General features: G+C 58.8%; 1 protein-coding gene across 1 annotated transcript; it reads left to right on the forward strand.

The window, feature by feature from the left end:
- The first annotated feature begins 1,759 nt into the window (after positions 1-1,759).
- On the forward strand, positions 1,760-20,385 carry RAB8A (RAB8A, member RAS oncogene family). The gene is made up of 8 exons (XM_040444796.1): positions 1,760-1,893; positions 6,221-6,281; positions 8,405-8,465; positions 11,843-11,920; positions 13,466-13,555; positions 14,122-14,187; positions 15,514-15,564; positions 18,897-20,385. Exons 1-8 carry the CDS (start codon positions 1,770-1,772, stop codon positions 18,987-18,989), a joined length of 624 nt encoding a protein of 207 aa, XP_040300730.1. The 5' UTR covers positions 1,760-1,769; the 3' UTR covers positions 18,990-20,385.
- Positions 20,386-20,481: the final 96 nt, after the last annotated feature.

Genomic DNA, 20,481 nt, shown 5'->3' on the forward strand with positions numbered 1-20,481 from the left:
ACGGGTAGTGGATAAGTGTTTTAGAACAAACATACCACAGAGTGAAATCTGGATTGGAGAATAATCCAGACCAGTGCAGAGAAGAGCAAGATTCAACAACTACTAGAACCCACATGTGAGGGTGAAAGAGAAGTGTCTGAGCGGGCTTCGGTTTCACTCGGAAGGTAATTCAGGCCACGCCAGTCCGAGTAGAAGTTGACACGTTCGGTTGTGGACCTGTCAAAGTACCTTTGCCAAGTCCACAGAGCAGCTGGACACAGAAGGATGGCCGGGCTATGTGGATTCCTCCAAGAATCACCTGTGCGGAGATCTCAGCAGCCACAGTATTGAAGGAGATCACCCAGAGGGCGGAACAGACCTAGAACCGCGAGGAACTCCTAAGGGGCATGCGGAAACCCCAAAGACTGCCATGGGATCTGAGCAGCAGCATGCAGGGAAGGGAGGCGTCACGGCCGAAGAAACCAGCCAGTAGAAGGGTCCAAGTCCCAGGAAGGTGGTCAGTAGCGCCCAACGTTACAGACGCCAAAGCGGCTCTGCTTGAAGCTCTCCCCCGCCCCCCAGCAGCCAGATCAGCGGGGCTGGCCCTAGAGGGAGGCAGGAAGGGCGGCCAGGGCCGGCTTGGGCAGGAGCCTTATGTGAGTCTAGACGCCTTCCCAACGCCCACCTCTGACAAGCAGGACACCACCCGGATCTCAGGCCTCCGAGGCTGGCGTGTCCCAGCTCAAAGCCACCTTCCCACTCTGGAGCCCGGGAGGGTCCCTTAAGCTCTGGCCTCGGTTTGCTCAGCATAAAAAGGCAGAATCAGACTACTGACCCCAGTGGGTTAGGGTGGGTATTAAGGACTTTCGGTGTCGTTTTCGTACGTGCCGACAACAGGCAGGCAGGCAAAGGACAACGCTTGTGACTGTTCCTAGCATCCTCACGACCCTAGCTCCCCTGGCGGCTGAGGCTTGGCGGGGGGTCGGGGCGGGGGGGGGGGGGGAACTGCAGGCAGACAGTGGTCTGGACAGTCCCTTATTAGGTCCAAAGGCGCGTAGCGAGGAGTTCCCGCGGGTACGGCTGGTGGCAGTAAAGCCGCTCAGGCGGCGGAGTAGTCCCCCCGGCCGGCGCCGAGACCCCGGAAGACGTCCCGAAGAGGCCTCGCTTCGACGATGACGAGCGTCCCCACTCTCCTTTCCTCTTCGGTTCCCCCTGGATGGACGCAGCGCCCTCCAGACGACACCGCCACCCGCGCACTCCCTTCCCGCGCTCTTCCCGGAGCCTACGGAGGCTGCGCGGGCCATGAGGGCGGGAACCGGAGAACCCGCCGCGCGTGCGCCCTCTGCCGGCACCCAACGGTCTCCCGGGCCGCATGCGCACGCGCCCCACTGCGGGCGCGCGGAGCCGTTGGCGACGTTCCCCGCCCTGCCACTCCCACCCGGGGGCGTGGCTGCCCCCAAGTCGGGGGAGGGCAGAAGGCGGGGACACGCGATGCCCCGCCCCCCTGGTCTTCATTCGAAGCCCCTGGACTCTTCACCGCTGGCCAATTGCAGCCCGCCCTGTCCCTAGCGCCGACCAATGACCGGCGCGCTCGGCCCGCTTCCGGCACCGCGCCTTGCTCTCCCCTTCCCCACGTCTCTACGCGACGGGAGGGGCGCGGGGGAGGGTGGCGGCCTGGGTGACGCGCCGCGGGCCGGGAGCCAATAGGGGGCGGGCTCGGCGCTGATGGACGGAACCAGCGGCCAGTGGCGAGGCGCTGGCCGCACTTCCCGTCGGGGAGAGAGTGTAATATGGCGAAGACCTACGATTACCTGTTCAAGCTGCTGCTGATCGGGGACTCGGGGGTGGGGAAGACCTGTGTCCTGTTCCGCTTCTCCGAGGACGCGTTCAACTCAACTTTCATCTCCACCATAGGTAGCGGGGCCGGGGAGCGGCCGGGGACGCCGGAGGCCCGGGCCGGGCGCGCCCCTGAAGGGCTGGGGCTGAGGGAGCGGCTGGGCCGGACGGATCCAGGGATTAGAGAGGGTCGAGGGGACCGGAGGGGAAAAGAGCAACCGCTTCCACCTCTTTTCGGGGGTTCCCGGGCTATGGGGAAGGGGATAGGAACCAAGGGCCCATTTTACAGATGGGGAGACTGAGGCCCCAACTCTCAGCTTGCTCGTCAGTAAGTACAGGTCTTGGGCTGGGGTTTTGGCGCCGGTCATCTCGTGCCGTCCACACAGCAGCCCTCGAAGCTGTTCTTTTGGGGTCGCCGTCTTACAGAAGTGAAACAGGCTTGGGGAGTTGGCCGTAGGAAGAGGCCTTTGACATCTGACCTTATTAAGCATGTACTGTGCGCTAGCCCCTTTATGTACATTATTACACCCTCCAGTCCTTTGTGTTAGGTGCTGTTACGAGCCTCACTGAGGAATTTGAGGCTCGGGGGGGCATGCGACTCACCCAAGGTCACACAGTCTGCAGGTGGCAAGGATGGAATTTGAATCCGTGTGGGTCTAACGCCCAAAATCAAGACTGGACCATCGGATGGGAGCACTCATCCCCAGGGCAAGCCCTCTCCTGCTCTTTCCTCTGTAATGTTCAGGGGTTAAGCCCCTCTCCCTGACCCTGTTTCCCCCATGGGTGAATTTCTTCTAGAAGGAATGGCAAGAAAGAGTCTGGAGCCTTTCTCTGCCCGACCTTCCATCCCACTAGAAGGTGATAGCAATGATGACTGACAGCTGCCTGCCCTGGGACCTGTCATCCCCAAGGAGATGCCAGATAAAAACCTGAGTGAGAAACCAAAATCAGCCGCTGCCACAGACAGTGCTGACTTCCCTATCTTGAGGCCCGGGACACCAGTTGTCACTTTGCAGAACAGCCTTTCCCACAAAGCCAGCCCACGTTGTGGTTGAACAGAATTGGCTTGTTGCTTCTCAGTTCTGATATCCACAAAAGTGGAGCTGACTTGTCCCCATGTCACAAAAACAGCCATTGCCCGTGTGAAAACGTTTGACCTGGAAGTAACACCAATCAAATGGAGTGGCCTGTGAGCTATGCAGCCTTGTTCCAGAATAGTCAGCAAGCCCAGGAGTTGATTCTGAATGGGGAAAGCCTAGGAACCAGGCTTTGCTTTACCCCCTGTGTAACTCGAGCCCAATAACCTTATCTCCCTGAACCCCACCATGAGCGGCTCATTCCATTCCTGCCCCTCTCCAGGAGCTGCACTTGACAGTTGAGAGAATTGGACTGGAAATGGTCATTCCAGCTTTCCAGCCGCTGGGCGACCCTGAACAAGCACTTAGACTCTGGGCCCTGTTTCTTCAGTTTAGGAGTGATGCTCTCTGCCTTGACCAGTGCCCTGGACGGTTGAGGATCGTAAATGTACAACGAATAAGAGGTTGTTATCGTGGCCGGAGGCGGCCTGGAGGAAGCAGAATTTCTGGCTTCTGCAGTGACAGCATCTCATCCCTGGACCCAGATGTTTCTGATTCCTCCCCCTCCACCACTCCAGGGTCCAACTTTGGGATAGCGTTTGCATCTCCATGAATCAGGAAGTGATGTTACGTCCTGGCAGGCTGTGGCTTGCTCTCACCCAGACCTCAGTGTCCCAGCGTCGGAAACTTCCTGGTCAGCACAAGCACTAGTGAGATCAGTTTGGGGATTGGATCTTTCTGTTGGTTTCTCATTCTTGTCCAGGAAACCCAGTCTAGCTCTTTAGGGCTCCGAGGAGGCCGGCCTCCACTTCCAGACAAAGACTTGGCTTGGGCAAGGTCGTCTAGGGAGGTACAGGTGGCACTTAAACCCAGAATCCTTCCCTCCCACCTCAGTATTCTGATTACATTTGTAGTTTTCCAGTAGGCCTCTGTCTTCTGAGCAAATTTAATTCATCCTGACCTTGAAGTGACGGCCTCATAATTCTTAGCCTTGTAAAATTTAACACTTCCTAATTAAATCTGGTGTGTTAATGAAACGCAGGAAGAGGTTAGGACAGAGTGATGCTGTGGGGCTTTGCCGATTAAACAGGGCATCTTGATTTCACCTGTCCCTGTGGACCTGGGACAGGAGGTAGGGGATGTTTTAGGAAGGAACAACACTGGGCCGCTTAGTCCTGAAATGCAACTGAATGTGTAAAGGTGATTCTCTACTGGCACTGAGTACACCTCTGGGTTGTCTTTATGGATCAGGGATTAAGTGGCTGTTCATTTCCTGCCCAGCTTTCGTTTTGCCAGAGCCCGTTCTCAAAAGCTGCATCGATCGTTGGCGGTGTGAACTTGGCCCGGCGCCCAAGTTCAGAATTGGTTCTTCACAGCCTGGCTCAGCTCCCACGGCTTCCTCGGGGCCCCATTCACTCGTACCTTCAGGGAGACACATGGCAGACGTGAACGTGCTCCGTAAACCACACGGCACCCTGTGGCTTTTATTTCTTTCGCCCTGCTATCTTTCCCCAACGCCTGCTGTGTGCCAGCATGGCTGCAGGGGCTGAAGAAATGACTGGGATGGATCAGAGGGAAACCAATGTAACAAGGCCTGTAGTCAAGGTGTGTGGGGGGGACTGGGTGATCAGTTTCTAGCAGATACGTAGCTGGCCTCTGCCATGCTGAGTTACCGGAGACACAGCCATGAGTAAGACGTCTGAGTCCCTGCTCTCCTGGGGCTTCTGTCCCAGTGGGCACATTTCAGGTGCAGACTGATACTCCCTGTGGTCCCCTGGACAGCTCCCGAGGTGGGCAGCGATGGAATTAACATCCTGTCATCAGTTCTGAGGGCTCAAGCCAGGCTCCCGCCTCCAGGCTTCGAGGGCAAAGATGTAGAACAAACTCGCGGAGGTAAAGGCAGGGTTGGGCTGTTTTCCATGGGCAACTTTCACCCCAAGATCCGTGGAGCAAATGCACAAATATGCGCTGTCAAGGGTGTGCACCCGAAGAAGGAAAAGAAGCGAGGGGAGAGAAGAGTGAGGATGGTCAGGAAGGCTCACCTGGGGAGGTGACTTGAACAGAGGCCTGAGTGAAGGGCCGGGGGAGCCAGGAAGTCATGGAAGGAAGCGACGTTCCAAGAGAGGGAAGAGCAAGCACGAGAGCCCTGAGTCCAGACTGCGCGCGGGATATTTAGGAAACAGTCGTGGGAGCTGCTTGCCGCGCGGCGGCCAGGCGAGGCAGGACCTTGGCGCACACGCTCAACTGTTCTCACTTCATCCTGGGGCCGAGGGGGTGGCGGAAGCATCCGGAAGGTGTTTTCGGCTGTCGCGGCGTGTGTCAGGCCCTCATTCCTTTCCACGGCCGGGTGGTGGTACGGGTGGGCCACGTTTTGTTTATCTGCCCATCCGTTGGTGGACACGCTGGCAGGTTTGGAACAGAGGTTAGCTTCGTGACGTGGTTGAATGTGGTCAGGAAAGCTGGGGAGGGGACTGAGGGGGTAGGAGGCTGAGAGGTCACCCTGGTCTTGGGGAAAGGGGACTACAGCCGACGAGTGGAAGAGGAGGGCAGGGTCAGGAAGGCTTCTTGGAAGGCGACCTTCCAGCAGGTCTGGTGGAGGCTCAGAGGTTGAGCGTCCGACTCTTGCTTTTGGCTCAGGTCACGAACTCATGGTTCGTGGGATCGAGCCCCACGTTGGGCTCTGTGCCGACAGTGTGGAGCCTGCTTGGGATTCTTTCCCTCTCTCTCTGCCCCTCCCCCATGCACGCGTGCATGCACGCTCTCTCTCTCTCTCTCTCTCTCTCTCTCGCAAGCAAATAAACTTGAAAAAATGAAAGGAGAAAGTTTGTTAGGGCGACAGGTGGGCGGCATAGGGACCACCCGCAGAGAAGGAACGGCGTGTGCGAAGGCTGGAGGTTCGTGAGAGCAGTATTGGGGGGCATCCTGGGGCTCCATGCCCTGTGTGTTTGGGAGGGCCTGGTGCTAGGTGGCGGGAGGCGTGGGGCTCTGGCCCTCGAAAGATTCCGTGGAGGCCGACTCCGAGAGGCTGCCTGGTGGGCAGAGGGGACAGAACAAGGCTTTGTCGCCTGAAGGACCTGGGTTTGCCCGCCAGCCTGTGCCACCTGGGGCTTCACTCCTGGCAGCTCGGTCTGCCCTCTGAGCCTCAGCTTCCCCTTCCAGGAGAGGAGAAAGTTCTCTCCAGGCGCCTCCAGACTTGTTGTGGGAGCTTCTGAGATCCCAGGTGCCCCAGTACCAGGCAGGTGCTCCGTAACAGGTTGGCAGCGGCTGCCTCAGATGCAGCTTGGGCAGTGGGCTGACCGTGATGTGCCTTTTCTTTCCTTTTCTTTCAGGAATTGACTTTAAAATTAGGACCATAGAGCTCGATGGCAAGAGAATTAAGCTACAGATATGGTAAGAGGCATTGGCGTCCTCCGCCCCTTCACCCAGGGAGTGCTTTGAGCCAGAAGCCTTGGTGCCTCTCTCTCTTTCCCCCTCCCTGTGACCATGGCCTCCACCTCTTTGTGCCTAGCCATACGCGTGAGGCGTTCTTCCGAAACCCCAGAGACTGGGCTCTGCTGGTTACTGGGGCCTGGAGTCTGTCAGCAGCTTCTGGGGACATAGCTGCCAGTCCGGGTTAGCTCAGCATTTCGATGTGGGCACCGCTGGGCCTGGGCTTCCGAGTGGCCTGCTTCCATTGGACTTGGAGCGTACCCTCTGTGCCTGGGCGGTGGTGAAGGCTTTGGGACAACGCCATGCCCCAGCCCAGTGTTTCCTTTTGACCCTATCAGCTCGCTGAAGAAGGCCAGACATCATTTCCTCTTTTCTCCCCCACCCCCGGGGAAGCCCAAGCCTTACTTCTTTTAAATTTTTTTTTTTTTCAACGTTTATTTATTTTTGGGACAGAGAGAGACAGAGCATGAACGGGGGAGGGGCAGAGAGAGAGGGAGACACAGAATCGGAAACAGGCTCCAGGCTCTGAGCCATCAGCCCAGAGCCCGACGCAGGGCTCGAACTCACGGGCCGCGAGATCGTGACCTGGCTGAAGTCGGACGCTTAACCGACTGCGCCACCCAGGCGCCCCCCAAGCCTTACTTCTTTAGCCCACAGACCTGAAATCCCAGAACTAAAAATAAGCTGAGGCCAGGCCCAGTGGCAAGACCTGTTTTCTATTCCGCTTACCTGGGGCTGACTTCTTGTGATACATGAAATCGGAGAGGTTGTGAGTCCCTGTCGCTGACTGGGGTCTGTAGCCCCTCGGAAGTGCCAGGAAGGCTGAGCTCAGATGGTCAGATGGAAAGGGAGTCCCCGCCCTGCAGCCACATCACCCACGGGGAAGTATGAGCCTTGAGCGAAATGAAAAAGAAGTCACATGTGAGAGGGTGGCGAAGTCTCCCTGCCCTAGCGAGCACCTGTGGGGGGAGGGAGTGCCGTGAGGGGGGCCACGAAGCCACCTTCCCCGCAGCCTGTCTCCCTCCCCCGAGTCTCAGAGCGTGAGCATCGCTCTGCCTGCCCAGGGCGCCCCCTCGGCTCCCGTGGTGTTCGCCTCTGGTCTGACTCCAGAGTGGAAATCTGGATGAGACCTGACGCCTCGTCAGCTGGGAATCTGCCCGTCTCTGGTCTCTGGTCTCTGGTCTCTGGTCTCTGGCTGCCTCATAAGTTACAAGCCCTAGAAGCATCTCCATCTTTACCACGTGGCTCCCCAGCAGCCTCGGCGCCCGGAGTCCAAGGTGACACGGCGGCAGCTGGCAGAAGTTTCACTTTCCTCTTCTCCTCTCTTCCTACTTCTGCTCTCAGCAGTCTCGATGGGGTCAGTGACTCTCTTAACGCTTCTCTAGACTAGGGCCGTGGTGGAGGATAGAAATGACTGTTCCTAACCACTAACGTCACCTGCCGTTGGTGTCGGAAAGCCAGCCGAGCCCCAGGTTGAGGGGCCTCCGTGCAGCCCAGCCATGCAGAACCCTCGCAGGGTCACGAAAGGAACCCCGAATCCAGAGACAAAAGACATGGGGCTTGCCCTGGCCCCGCCACCAATCAGTTAGGCCGTCTTTACACCGAGCACTGAATGCCCCCTGTGCCAGGAGCTGGGCTGGGCACGATGTGTCTCACCCAGGTGGCGCCCTGCACCAGCGAGGGAAGACTTGCTCCCTGGCTTCTGCCAAGACAGCAAGCAAGCATGAAGGTACACCCCTCCAGCCATGTGACCGGCCCCTTCCATGCCAGCATGGCCCTGGATTTTCACAGCTGACATCCGATCTCGGCTCTTCTGTGAGCCGGAAACTCTGGGAAGAATCCCCAGGAAACAGAGGTGCAGCAGAGGGGTCATTGGAGGGAATGACTTTACGCCCTACGGGGCAGGTCTTTGACACCCCTGAGTCACCGTTTCCTCCTCACTAAGAGTAGAGGACAAAGGTGCTGTCCCACAGTCGGACAGTGAATTAGGAAACGACCCGCGTCCATCCCGGCTGAGTACCCGTTGTTCCCACGGTGATGACGATTCGTGTTTGCTGTCACCACTCTCCCTTCTTCTCCTCTAGGGACACAGCTGGTCAGGAACGGTTTCGGACGATCACAACGGCCTACTACAGGGGTGCAATGGTATGGACTGGTTTTCGTTTCTTTTTTTAAAGTCCACGTGAACATCACTCTCGTGAATGCCCGAACCCGGATGCTTCTGGGGAGTCCGTGCTCGGGCTCCTCCGGGGTCCTCGGTCCCGGGTTAGTTTTAGGAAAAGGCTATGTGCCCTGCCCCCACCCCGACATACATCCTCTTCTGCTTCAGGGACAATGCAGGGTTTAAGGACGGTTAATTCTTTGGGAATGAGGGAAGACAGAGGAAGCCGGTTCTTCTAGGTGAGGTCAGTGAAATTGGAGATAGCATGCCCCAACACTTAGGAGCGCTCACGTGGCCTGTGTCAGTCTCTGTGGAATTTGCTACTGAAAACTTGAACATCATCCAGGAGTTGGCTTGCTCCGGGCAGTTGGCCGTTGTGTGGTCCCCCGGGCCAGAGGCAGGGTGCTATCACAGGAAGACTTGTTCCCCATCCCTCAGGTGCTTTTACGGAGCCCCTTCTCTAGGCCAGGCCTGAGCTAGATGCAGAGGAGGACCCGGAATAGGCCGGGTTCCTGCCCTCCGAGTGGGTCGAGCACATGTGAGGTGTGCACACAGTGGAGCACTCAGGGTCTGGGAGCGGGAGGTAGAGCCCTGGCCCCTGGCTCAGCACCCTGGGCCACCCTCTGAGCTGCATCTCCTTACTTGGAAAGTGGAACAGAGAACAGGACTCCGTTCCGGGCAGCCGCGAGGGCGGATGGCCATCGCCCCGTTTCCGGCGCCTGGTGCACACCCCATCATGTGACCGCATACATGCCTGTTTCCTCTGCAAGACCACAAGCTCTGTGAGGGCAGTGCCACGGCTCGGTCACTGCCGTATGCCCCGTGCCTGGGACCACGCTGGGTATGTGGTGGGTATTCAGGAAATACTGGTGGACGGCAGAAATGAATGGAGGCATTGAGAGTATCCCACACAGCTTTTGAAACATAACAGAAACTCAGTCGTGTGCATTGCAACCTTAGCACTCCTCATTAAGATTTATTTGCTAATTTTCTTCCCACCTGGCTGTGCTCTGGTGGGGCAGGGGCCTCGGGGAACCGGGGTCCTGGGGGAGCTTCTGCTGTGTGGCCTCAGGCAGGCCCCCTCCCCATCTGGGCTGAAATAGCCCCCCCACGGCCCCCATTCTCTGAGGCCTTTCGTGTGCCAGCTGCTGGGCCCAGGTCTTGGCCATTAACAGCGGAGCTTGGGTGCCACGGTTGTCCACGTTTCACTGACAGGGGACCTAAGGCCTAGCACGGTTCCATGTCCTGCTTCAGTTCACGCAGAGAGGAAATGACTGGGCCAGTGCCGATTGGCTGTCTCCAGGGCCCACATCCTCAGCCAGCCCTTGATGACGCTGGCCTGAGCCAGGGTGTTGGCGGCTTGCAGTCCTAGATTGGATCTATATACAGCCTTATAGAACCCATATATAAAGCCAGCGACCACATGTGGCTCTTTGAGTGTAAATTGACGCAAGTAAGAAATCCAGCCCCTTGGTCGCACTTTTTAGGCACCGCAGAGCCACGTGTGGCCAGGGGTGACCTTGCCGGGTAGCTCAGAGAACATTGCCCCCGCTGCAGCCATCGCCCTCTCCCTGCATGGTACTAGACTCTTGGGTCCCAAATTTGGGGACATTGGGTGTCCGCTGTCCCGTTGGGAGCTTACGAGCTGATAGGGGCAGCCGTGCCCAGTGGGTGCTGGGAACATGGTCACTTGGGGCCCCGAGGAGAGTTTCCACGGAGGACCTGGAATAGGGTGATCCTGTGTTTTCTCGGCACTTCTCTCTCCTGATAGCTCCACCCGCCGCCCCCACCCCTCGGTTGGTGAATATCTGGGACCTTGGAATCTGGAGCGTGGGGTGTCAGCTTGCTGGTGGTGGCCAGAGCCCTGGGCCACCCGAGGGGCCAGTCCCTGGGTAAAAGGGAGGAAAGTTCTCAGGACCTCGTGGCGTTTCTTGCCCCGACGGCCAGAGGCCTCCGCGGTGCTTGACCTAGGGAGTTTGCGCACCGGGATCTCGTACTCGAGCTGGCCTTGGCTGGGGAGTGGCCAACAGCACGGCCTCTACAAGCTCCTGGTTGTCCTGCAGGTGGTCTCCGTTCAGTCTCCCCAAAGGGGGCCCCCAGATGGCCTTCCGGAGGGGTCCTGGCCGGGGCCTCGGTTGTGGCAGGCTGCGAGGCCCCTGGGTGTCTCCTTGGGTTCATGGCGGGGCTTCGGAATTGCAGGGGCTCTCCTGTCCCGTCCCTGAGGTCCTATCACACGTCCTCGCCGCTCTCCACCCAGTGCCCGCAGCCCACGTTCTCACTCTGCAGACTCGGGCAGCCTCAGGGACGTCTTGGCCGGCACCAGCGGTCTCGGATGCAGGGCCGGGCCGTCGGGAGGGGGTGGCCTGAGCACATGGAGTAAGCCAGGCCGGCCCAGGACAGCTGGGGCCCTGTACCTGGAAGGTGGCCCTCGGCATTACTTGGTGCTGATGAGGGCCCAGGGAGGTTCCTAATGGGAGCTGGTGTGACCAACTTGTTCAGGGTCAGTCTTTCCTGGGCTTGAATCTTTAAGGGCGCTTTTGTGGGCCTCAGTTTGCTCTGTATCAAACAGGGACACGTGTCCTTCGCAGTGACGGCAAGGTCACGGGCCCAGGTGGAGGTGGGTTCACTCTGCAGCTCTTTAGGGACTCCTGCGCTGTCTCCTACCTGCTCACACGTGGGTAACGGACCCTTAGGGGCCTCAGTGCCGCCCAGCCCCACGCTCCAAGCTGGCCCCGTGAGTGGAGTCATTGGAACACACAAGAGTGTCAGGATCAGGCCATCCAGGGTTCAGACCCCAGTTACGCCCTTTACTCTCTCATGGGAAGGGAGGCGGGCCTGGCCGTCCCACACCTCTGGGTCCTCGTCTGCAGAGTGGGGACAGCTGGACCCACCTGTGAGGGCTGTGAGGCTTCAACGAGACCCTACCATAGAACGCGGTGCGCAGTAGGTGCTCGGAGGAGACTCAGGCAGGGTGGGCTGAGTGAAGGGGAGCACTGTGGGCCCTGGGGCCATGGAACATGGGGCTGGGAGGCAGGTGGGATGCCCAGAGCTGCCAGGCCATGGGCACATGTGCCCTGCTGGTGCTGGGGAGCCCGCGAGGCTCGTCTGCAAGCACGAGTGTGGTGGGGTCTGGTCTGCAGGGTGAAGGGTCACCTTGGTGGCGGGGTGGGCAGGACTAGAGCCTGGGCGACCAGGGAGGAGCCGGTCCTAGAGTCCAGCAGAAGGAAGGGCCCCAGGGGTGGAGTGGAGGGAGTTGGCAGGAGGGGTGTCTTGCTGGGGTCTCGGCCACCCCACCTTGCTGGGGCCTCCCCCTCAGCTCGCAGCTTGTCCAGAGCACACGTTTGTCTCCCTTCCCGCCCAGGGCATCATGCTGGTCTATGACATCACCAACGAGAAATCCTTTGACAACATCCGGAACTGGATTCGGAATATTGAGGAGGTAAGGCTTGCGCCCCTCACGTGCAGAGGAACTTCATGCGTGTCCCCACCTCGGTCCCCACCCCAGAGCTCCTCGGATAAGAGATGAGCTCACTGAGGCACAGAGACCCCTAGAAGTCACTTGCCAAGAGCTTCATGGCCAGGGATGTACCCGGAATGGGGACCGGAACCCAGGCGGCTGACCCTGCAGACCACACATGGGCCTTGTGTCATCATAGGGTGGCCCTGAGAGCCCATTAATTTCCCCACCGGGGCTGTCAGGTTTGGGCAATGTCTCAGCCATGAGAGAAGAGATACCTGAGCTCTTGATCACTGTGAGCATTTGGTGCTTTCTAGAAACGGGAGGTTCCAGGATAGGCATGACCCTTGCATTTGGCAGACAGGCGTTTCAGATTGTACTCTGAGTTTCAGCAGAGCGGGGTGTGAGCTAGTTTGAGCCATATGAGTTCAAGCCAGCAGCTCTTCGACTGCAGCTGGCTGGGAAAGCAGACCTTGAACCCAGGAGGGAAAAGAAGGCAGTTAGCCCCGCCTCCCTGTCCCAAAGCTGGCGTCCCCGCCTTCTGGCTCCCCAGACAGGCTCACCCCAACAAAGCCTTCTTGGACGACAGCACTTGTGCCTCTCGGTGACTCACCAGGTGGGGCTTCGGGTCTGAGGTACAGCGAGAGGACTTCACCCATCCATAAAGCCACGGCCAAAGGTCACGGCACGGCTGATGACATCTGTGAGCAGTGGCTCCAGGCCGCCATCCTGACAGGCCCACTGTGAGACCTGATGGTCTGCTGGCCGGAGGCCGTGCCCGGGCTGAGGACAAGGAACCACTCCCATTGGTCCTTGTGGAAACTCAGTGTTTGTGGCCAGTGGGCGAGAGGGTCTTGCAGTTAACAGGAAGTTAGGGAGCGGAGCAGTGTTTCACGAGACCTGATCTGATCTGAGCTACACGACGAGGTCCCTTTCCGTACCCTCGTCCTTCGGGAAGCGTGGAACCTTCCACTGGAGCCCAAGAAAGGGTTGGAGGAGGAGCCCTTTACAAGCATGAGGCAGCTGTGGGGGGCGCCAGGGGATGGGGACACCCCGGGGCTGGCTGCAGTGGGGGGGCCATTGCCACCCCAGGCGCTGCCCACTTCCAGAGTCCAAACGGAGCAAGCTGGAGTGGGGCGAAAGGTCCTGGGAGAGCAGCTGGGGCCTCCAGCGGAAGAGGCAGGGAGGGAGGGAGGCGAGCGGGGGTAAATCTCCCAGCCTCGCTTGCCTCCGTAGGCCAGACCCTGCCAGGAGCCCGGGGATGACCTCGGGGCCTGGGTGACACAGCCCGTAGGGAAGCTGTCCTCAGCAGCCGGAGAGCATGTCCTCGGTCAGAGTAGTAGCCAGAACCTGGACTCTGCTCTTGTGTTGGCTGTGTGACGTGGGACAGGCCGCTCAGCCTCTCTGATCTTCAGCTCGTCCCCTGTACAAGGGTGTGTCAGCAGTCTTGGCCCACCACGCGGATTTTGGGGGACAGACTGTGTGTTGGCCTCTGACCTCTCACCACCTGTCTGCCCTCCCCTTCAGCATGCTTCTGCAGATGTCGAAAAGATGATACTCGGGAACAAGTGTGACGTGAACGACAAGAGACAAGTGTCCAAGGAACGGGGAGAGAAGGTGGGCATGGCCACCGGCGTGGGCCTGGCACCTCGTGGCACAGGGACCTCAGGGTTTTAGGGTTCTCTGCATGGAGGCCTGTTCTGCCCCAGAGGGTCTCCGATTGCTCACTCGCCGAGTGGGCTTTGGGGGAGACTCTCTCACAGTCTCTACAAGCATACAATAACCGGCCAGCCTGGCTTGTACAAGACTGAGGGGGTCTGGGACTCAGGATAAAGGGAGAGTGGAAGGCACTCCCTCCGCTGGGCTTCCGTCTAAAGACTGCACACGCAGCGGCTTCTGAGATGTGCTCTGTGTGCTTCCTTAAGGCATCCGGTTGGAACCTGTGGGACCCACAGGAAGCAGAGGAGAGAGCCGTGGTTTGAGCCACGCCCCCTCCACCCTCCTGCCAGGGATGTTCACCGCCTGCTCTCCACTGGGGACTTGAGGGAGCAGCCCAGGAAGTCAGATCCATGGCCTGAGACCCCCCCCCAACTCCTGCCCCTGCATTGCCCCTGGCTCAGGGTTTGTGGGGTTCAGGGGTACCTAGTGGCTAACATGCACGTGTGTATCTCCCTTCCACACAGCTCGCCCTGGACTATGGAATCAAGTTCATGGAGACCAGTGCAAAGGCCAACATCAACGTGGAGAACGTGAGTCCTGGGCCCTCCGGGCTGAGGGACAGGCTGCACCCTCTAGGGAGGCTCTACCAGGGGGACCGACCTCAGGCCCTGGGCTGCCTAAGGTCGGTCCCTCATCCGGCTGGCCGCGCGGCACTTTCTAGGCAGTGTGCCAGGCCCCTTGAGGGACTTGCCATGTTCTGACGTCAGCAGGTGCAGGCCCTGGCTGGGCACCTAGGCTGTTACCTCAGTGGTTCTTGGGCAGCCCTGGGGAGCAGGCGCCGTTTTACCAATGGAGAAACGGCCTCAGAGAGTCCCAGCTGACAGGTGCCCAGGCCCAGCTCCACATGTGTGCCCTCGGCCCTGCCACCCTCACAGACAGGCCCTGGTCAGCAAGCCCAGATGACTGAGCTTTGGCCCGGGCCACCCGCTCTTCTCCGTGGAGCTGATCTGCCAACCTCCATCCCACTGCCCCAGTGGTCTTTCCAAAATGCACCTTCCATGTTGCTCCCAACCTCAGCCCAATACGCCTGGCACAGAAGGCCCTCCCTCACCAGCCCCAGGCGGTGTGTGCCACCCACAGCTTGGGCCTTGCCCACAACTTTCCATCCCAGGCCACCCGTGCCACACCCTCCTTGCACCCCCTTTCCCCTCAGGGCCCAGCCCAAGTGGCCCCTCACAGGGAGACCTTCACTGTCCCCCAGACCCTTAGGCCCACCACTTTGGTCTTCCCTAGCACCGAAACCAGCCTTCACAACAGAATATTCCACGTCACGTGGGCGTTCGTTGAGACTCTGCCTCCCTACCAAGAGGGGCCAGCTCGAGCCTCGTCAAGCATGGGGAGGCAAACCTTTACCTGGCACTGGCCCTCCCAGGCCTCCCTGCTGGCAGGGACCCCACGCGAAGTGTGTTTGGCTAAGAATGGCTTGTTTTTCTCTCTGCCTGGCCCCTGACCTGACCGTCAGAGGTGGGGGCAAAAGTGGACAGAGCACAGGAGTCGGGGGTGGAAAACTGGGCCCTCCTCCCAGATCCTTCTGGCTCTGTCAGTTAGGCACTGGGTGCCTTCAGACAAGTCACTCGACCCCTCTGAACCTCAGTTTCCTCTGTGTCCAGTCAAGGGTGACCCCATGTCCCAGGTCATTGGCTCAGGGGAGGTGGCGGTCCAGCTTGGCAGGAGTGACCCAGTGGTGGCAGGAGATGGGGCTGGACAGGTGAGACCCCACCCGGGAAGCCACCCTGACGCTGCTCGCCTGCCCACCCCACTGTCCCGCCACTTCTCCTACACGGGAGTGGCCCAGCACCAGCAGGTCCCTACCCGCTTCCTCCTCCCGCGGCCCTGACAACATCCTTATTCCACAGGCATTTTTCACTCTCGCCAGAGACATCAAAGCAAAAATGGACAAAAAACTGGTGAGTGTATGTGCTTTCTGAATCCTTGCATGGATCCCTGTTGGAGCCAGCCACCCTTGGCCTCAGTGCTGTGATGCCTCCCCGGGCAGATCCTGCTCTTCGGGGCCCAGCTAGACCCAGTCGAGCATCTCTGGGAAAGGGGCAGGAGTTAGCAGGAGTGGTTTGGGCATCCACAACGGGACACGCTGCTCTGGGGCCCGGAGCTGCTCCGTGACAGGTGCTCCCTACTAAGTTCATGGGCCAGCAGGGGACACGCGGCCCTTGCCGTCCTACCTGGGAGATGGCACGTGTGAGGAGAGAGAGCCTCCTGCAGAAAAGCCCCAGGCAGGCCCAGAGCCCCAGTCCGCCCCCCCCCCCTGGGGGGGAGAGGGCCCCCCCGCCCCCCCCCCCCCCCCCGCAGGGCTGACAGCCACCAGCTTTCTGTCTTGATGAGTCCACCCCAAGTTCTGCTGGCTGTGACAGTTCTGTGGCCTTCAGTGGGTGCCAGGGCCCTGGGGCCTCTGAGAGGTCCCACCTGGATCCCTCCACATCCGCCCTTTTGTCTGTTTTCTGGCCTTTTTGTTTCATGGTCCCCACTCTCTACAACTACCACTTTCTTTGGTCACATCTACACACTCGAGTTTACGTTGGGCGTGTTCAGCCCCTAAACACTGCTGGGAGTCTTGGCCCGGAGCCCTCCATTCCAGTGGCCCCCGTTTCCTGGCCAGGTGACACCCCTCGCTGTCTGATTCAAGGGCACGAAGTGAGCTATTCGTTGGCCTGCATTACGCCTGGTCACCCGCGAGTGCGCACATGACACAAAATGCCACTCGGGTAGGTCACGTCTGACTGAAAACATGCCTCCGGAATTCTAAGATGCTGCGAATTCAGTCATAAGGGATGGCATCCATTTAGTGGCAGCCCTTTAGCCAAAACAGGACCGTGTCCACGCAAGCAGACGCACGGCCCGACGACGGCGTGCAGTGTTCCTGTAATTTTGTTTCTCTTCAGCCGGAGTTTGATTCTAGAGGATCCTTCTGACACTCGCCCCCTGGCGGTGACACTAAGCATCACACTCACTTTTTCCGTAGCCTGTGCTTTCGGCATCGGCCTGTCGACTGCCCCTAGAATGTGCCGTGTCCTTCCAAGGCCCAGACTGTGAAACACGGATGTGCAGCCACACTCCTTGCGACCTCTCTTCACGGTTAAACGCCTTCTCATTCCCTGTCACCTTTGTTCACATGCAGAGTTGCAGCCTCCACGGCTTCCTATCTGTCTTTTTAATCGAAATGCCACTGACGTTGAACGTTGTGTAAATTTGAGGCTTACAGGACATTGGTTTTAAGACGTTGGGAGCTGATACCTCTATTATCTCACATACTCGCGTGCTTATCGTTTCTCTTTTGCGTTGAGAACAATTCAGATCTGGTCTCTTAAGCAACTTTGACTGTAATCGCTGTGCCGTGCATCAGATCTCCAGAACTGTCTATGTGCTAGTTGCAAGTTCGTATCTGTGGTACTCAGACGGCCAGTTCTGCCCACCCCTGCCTCCCCTCCTAGAGCATCAGGGGAAGCCGGGCCCCGCCAGCACCCTCCTCCCGGACCGCTGGTGCTCTCCTGCTCCGCTCAACCCAGCGCTCCTCGCCGCTGAGCACACACTGCGTCCCCACAACCCGTCCGGGCCGCTGCCACCCTCTCCACCTTGTCACCCTGCCGCTTCCCTGCCGTCCACTGCAGGCCTTTTTTTGTCCTCACATGCCCCACGTTCCTTTAGACTTTCCTCTCCACCGGGGAAAGTGGCGGTCCGGCTTGGCAGGAGTGGCCCAGTGGGCGCCCCCCTCGCACATCCATGTCCTAAGGCTGCTGGAATGCATTCCCAGAATAAGCTTCGTAGCGTCAACGACACACGAGCATGACGGTTCTGGAGGTCACAAGTCTGAAACGGGTCTCGCTGGACTGAGACCAAGGTGTCAGCAGGGGTGCCCTCCCCACAGGGAGGACCCGCCGCCTTGCCTTGTCCAGCTTCTAGAAGCCACCACATTCCTTGCCTTGTGAGCCCTTCCTCCGTCTTCCGAGCCAGCCACCCAGCACCTCCCTGACCCTGCTTCCTGCTTCCTTCGTCCCGCTCGTCCTCGACCACGGCTGGAAAGTTTCTCTGCTTTTAAGGAGTCACAGGGTTAGATGGGGCCCACCTGGGTGATCCAGGCCGCTCTCCCCACCCCTCCTCAATCGCGTCTGCAGAGTCTCTGCCACCACGTCAGGTACCGTCTGTGCAGGTTCCAGGGACGAGGGCGTGGACATCTCGGGGGGCAGTTATTCCGCTGACCACGGCCCCTGGACCATCCCTGGCCGCGCTTCCGAGAGGTCTCCGCTCAGACATCGCCATCGAAACGCTTCTCCACCCTTCACCTGTTTTGTCCCATTACTCGCTGCAGTGGAAAGCGCCGCTCATTTGATTACCTGTGCGATTTGTCTGCCCCCAGCGGGACCTTTTGTCCTGTTCACCCCTGCCTGCCCAGCGCCCACAAAAGCGCCTAGCACCACATAAGCGTTTGGTAGTTGCCTGAATAAAACTTCAGGTTTTACCTAAGAGCACAAAGGCGAGAAGAAACTAGTCAAAAGGAGACCAAAGCACGCAAACAGTAGAACGGCAGAAAGCAGGGTCTGAGTTCCTAGGGTAGGCAGGGGCCAGCTCGCAGAGGCTTCAAGTGACGCATTTAGGCCACTCCTCAGAAACCTGGGGGAGGTGGATGGGTGTCAGTATGGACTGAGCAGACGAGATCAGAGATTAGGGCTTATGCCACCAGCTGCGGGGCAGAAGGTGGACAAGGGGAGAGGTGGGTCCGAGCCTTGGCACACAGTTACGGGGAGTCCTGTGTGAGTGGCGTTGCGACCTTGAGCCCAGCCTCCCCTCAATCCCAGGAGGCAGTCTTTCCACTGCCCCTGGGCTGCCTCGCCGGGAGGGGCTGAGCACAGACGGATAGATGGATAGAGGGACGGACGTAGGGAAAGGAGAATGAGATGGGTCAACAAATGGTGGGAAAGTTGTCGAGGAGATGAATGGAACGGGGGACGGGCAGGCGACTGAAAGACTGACAGAATGAGTGGTTGGAAAGGGGGGGAAACGTAGCAGATCTGGGGTTTGTAAAAAGCGAGTTGGAAGGGACAGTTGGATGAATGGATGGTTGGAAGGTGGCAGAGGTTTGACAAATGGGAGGGGACGGGTGGGTGGATGGACCATCCAGATCCTGGCAGACGGGTGGGTGGTTGGTTCATTGGTCGGTGGGCCGGTTGGTTAAGAGACATAGTGCTGATCCCCAGCCATGACCTTGCAAAACCCTTTGCAATTTCAGGAAGGCAACAGTCCCCAAGGGAGCAGCCAGGGAGTCAAAATCACCCCAGACCAGCAGAAGAGAAGCAGCTTTTTCCGATGTGTTCTTCTGTGAGGAGCACTGCCTTACTCTGAGCCTCGCTCAGCCGAGCTGACTGTGCCTGCCCTGAGCGAGCCCCTCGCTCGGCCGGGGGCCCTCCCCCCCCAACACTCCCTGCCGTGCCGCGGCCACCGGGCCCATGGCCACCAGACACAGTTGAGAAATTGTTGATTTTAGTAACTGTCTGATCTTTTTTCAACTTTGGAGATGGAATGAGTTAAGGATTTGCTATTTTTCTGGTCTGCGGAACGGGCCCTCTCACCACGTGACCAGACAGGAAGCTGGAGCGGAGCTGTGGCCGCCAACATCAGCCGGCACGGTGGGCCTCTGTCTCCAGGCCTCCCTGCAGCACAACCGAAGCCCCACCGGAAAGCCCGTCCACGTCCCCACCACAGAAGCCAGGCCCCGGAGCCCAGCGACGGTTCCAGGAGTGCCGGGCCCCCACACCCTGAGCGAGGCGACGCATGCCGGGCCCACAAAGCGTCCAGCCAGCACATCTGACGCCTGCCTTCTCCTCTTCTGTCAGTTTTGGACAAGTGACAAAAACCATTCTCTTCCCGCCCCCCCCTTTCTCTTCTTAACTGTCAAGCCAGACCAAAGGGAAGCACAAATTACGGAAATCCTGAGGAAAGAAGCGTGGGGGGAGCGCTTCCTGTTTCACAGCCAGGTGCTGGTCTGCAGCCCAGCCTCGGCCGGCTCCGTGGGCCTCTCTCGGCATTCCCCGCCTGAGCACCGAGGGGACGCCACGCGTGACCCCGAAGACGCAACCAACCACACACGGTCCACCTGTGATTGGGGCATCTGTCTGCCTCTGGGCCCCCGGGCAGCCCCCCCGCCCCCCACCCCCCGCGTCCTCTTCCCTCCTGCTGTCTCCAAACTGGACGTTCTTTCTAGCTGAGATTTTTTATTTTTCCAGATCTGTAGTGCCATGAAGTGATTCCATCTTTGATTTCCAGCGGCAGACCCAGGTGCTTGGGAGCCCGTGCGCACCTCTGGCCGGACGTGGCCAAGAGCGTGAGGCCGCGCTCGGCGCTGGCCGAGGCCCAAGGCGACAGGCTGGCCGCATAGCAGTCGGAGTTGGTTTTTAGCTGCCGTCACCAGGTTCTGTTGTGACAGCTCTGCCCTCCTGTAGAGACTGCAATTGGACCAGGTAGCCAGGTCGGAGAGGCGTCACCAGGGAGCCTTTATTTGTTTCTTATCCTTCCCCCCCACTCTCCGCCACCCCCCCGCCCCCGCCCCGCCCCAAGCTGCTGTCAGTCCAAGCCATTGGCGTTGTAGTTTCTTCTTTTTGGAATTAAAACCAACATACCAGCAATAGTCTGCTCTCCCCTGAAATTTCTTAACATGCTCTGTTTACATTGATAAATGCACTTAAGGAAAACAAACAAATTAAAGCTCGTTTTAAAGTTAACGGATTTTTTTTTTTTTACAGCTTATCTTAGTTCTTTCCTTAGTTTTAATTTCATCAGTAAAATCATAGATTGGACTAGATCAGCGTTAACGGATT

This window comes from Herpailurus yagouaroundi, unplaced genomic scaffold (genome assembly GCF_014898765.1).
Source record: "Herpailurus yagouaroundi ecotype Mexico unplaced genomic scaffold, PumYag 193, whole genome shotgun sequence".
In the NCBI taxonomy this organism is placed as follows: domain Eukaryota; kingdom Metazoa; phylum Chordata; class Mammalia; order Carnivora; family Felidae; genus Herpailurus; species Herpailurus yagouaroundi.

What these genes read in the sequence shown, in the direction of transcription:
- RAB8A (XM_040444796.1), top strand. Translation starts at nt 1,770, where the DNA reads ATGGCGAAGACCTACGATTACCTGTTCAAGCTGCTGCTGATCGGGGAC. An exon ending in GGATTCGGAATATTGAGGAG is followed by an intron (nt 11,921 to 13,465) that starts GTAAGGCTTGCG and finishes CCTCCCCTTCAG; the next exon opens with CATGCTTCTGCAGATGTCGA. An exon ending in CCAACATCAACGTGGAGAAC is followed by an intron (nt 14,188 to 15,513) that starts GTGAGTCCTGGG and finishes CTTATTCCACAG; the next exon opens with GCATTTTTCACTCTCGCCAG.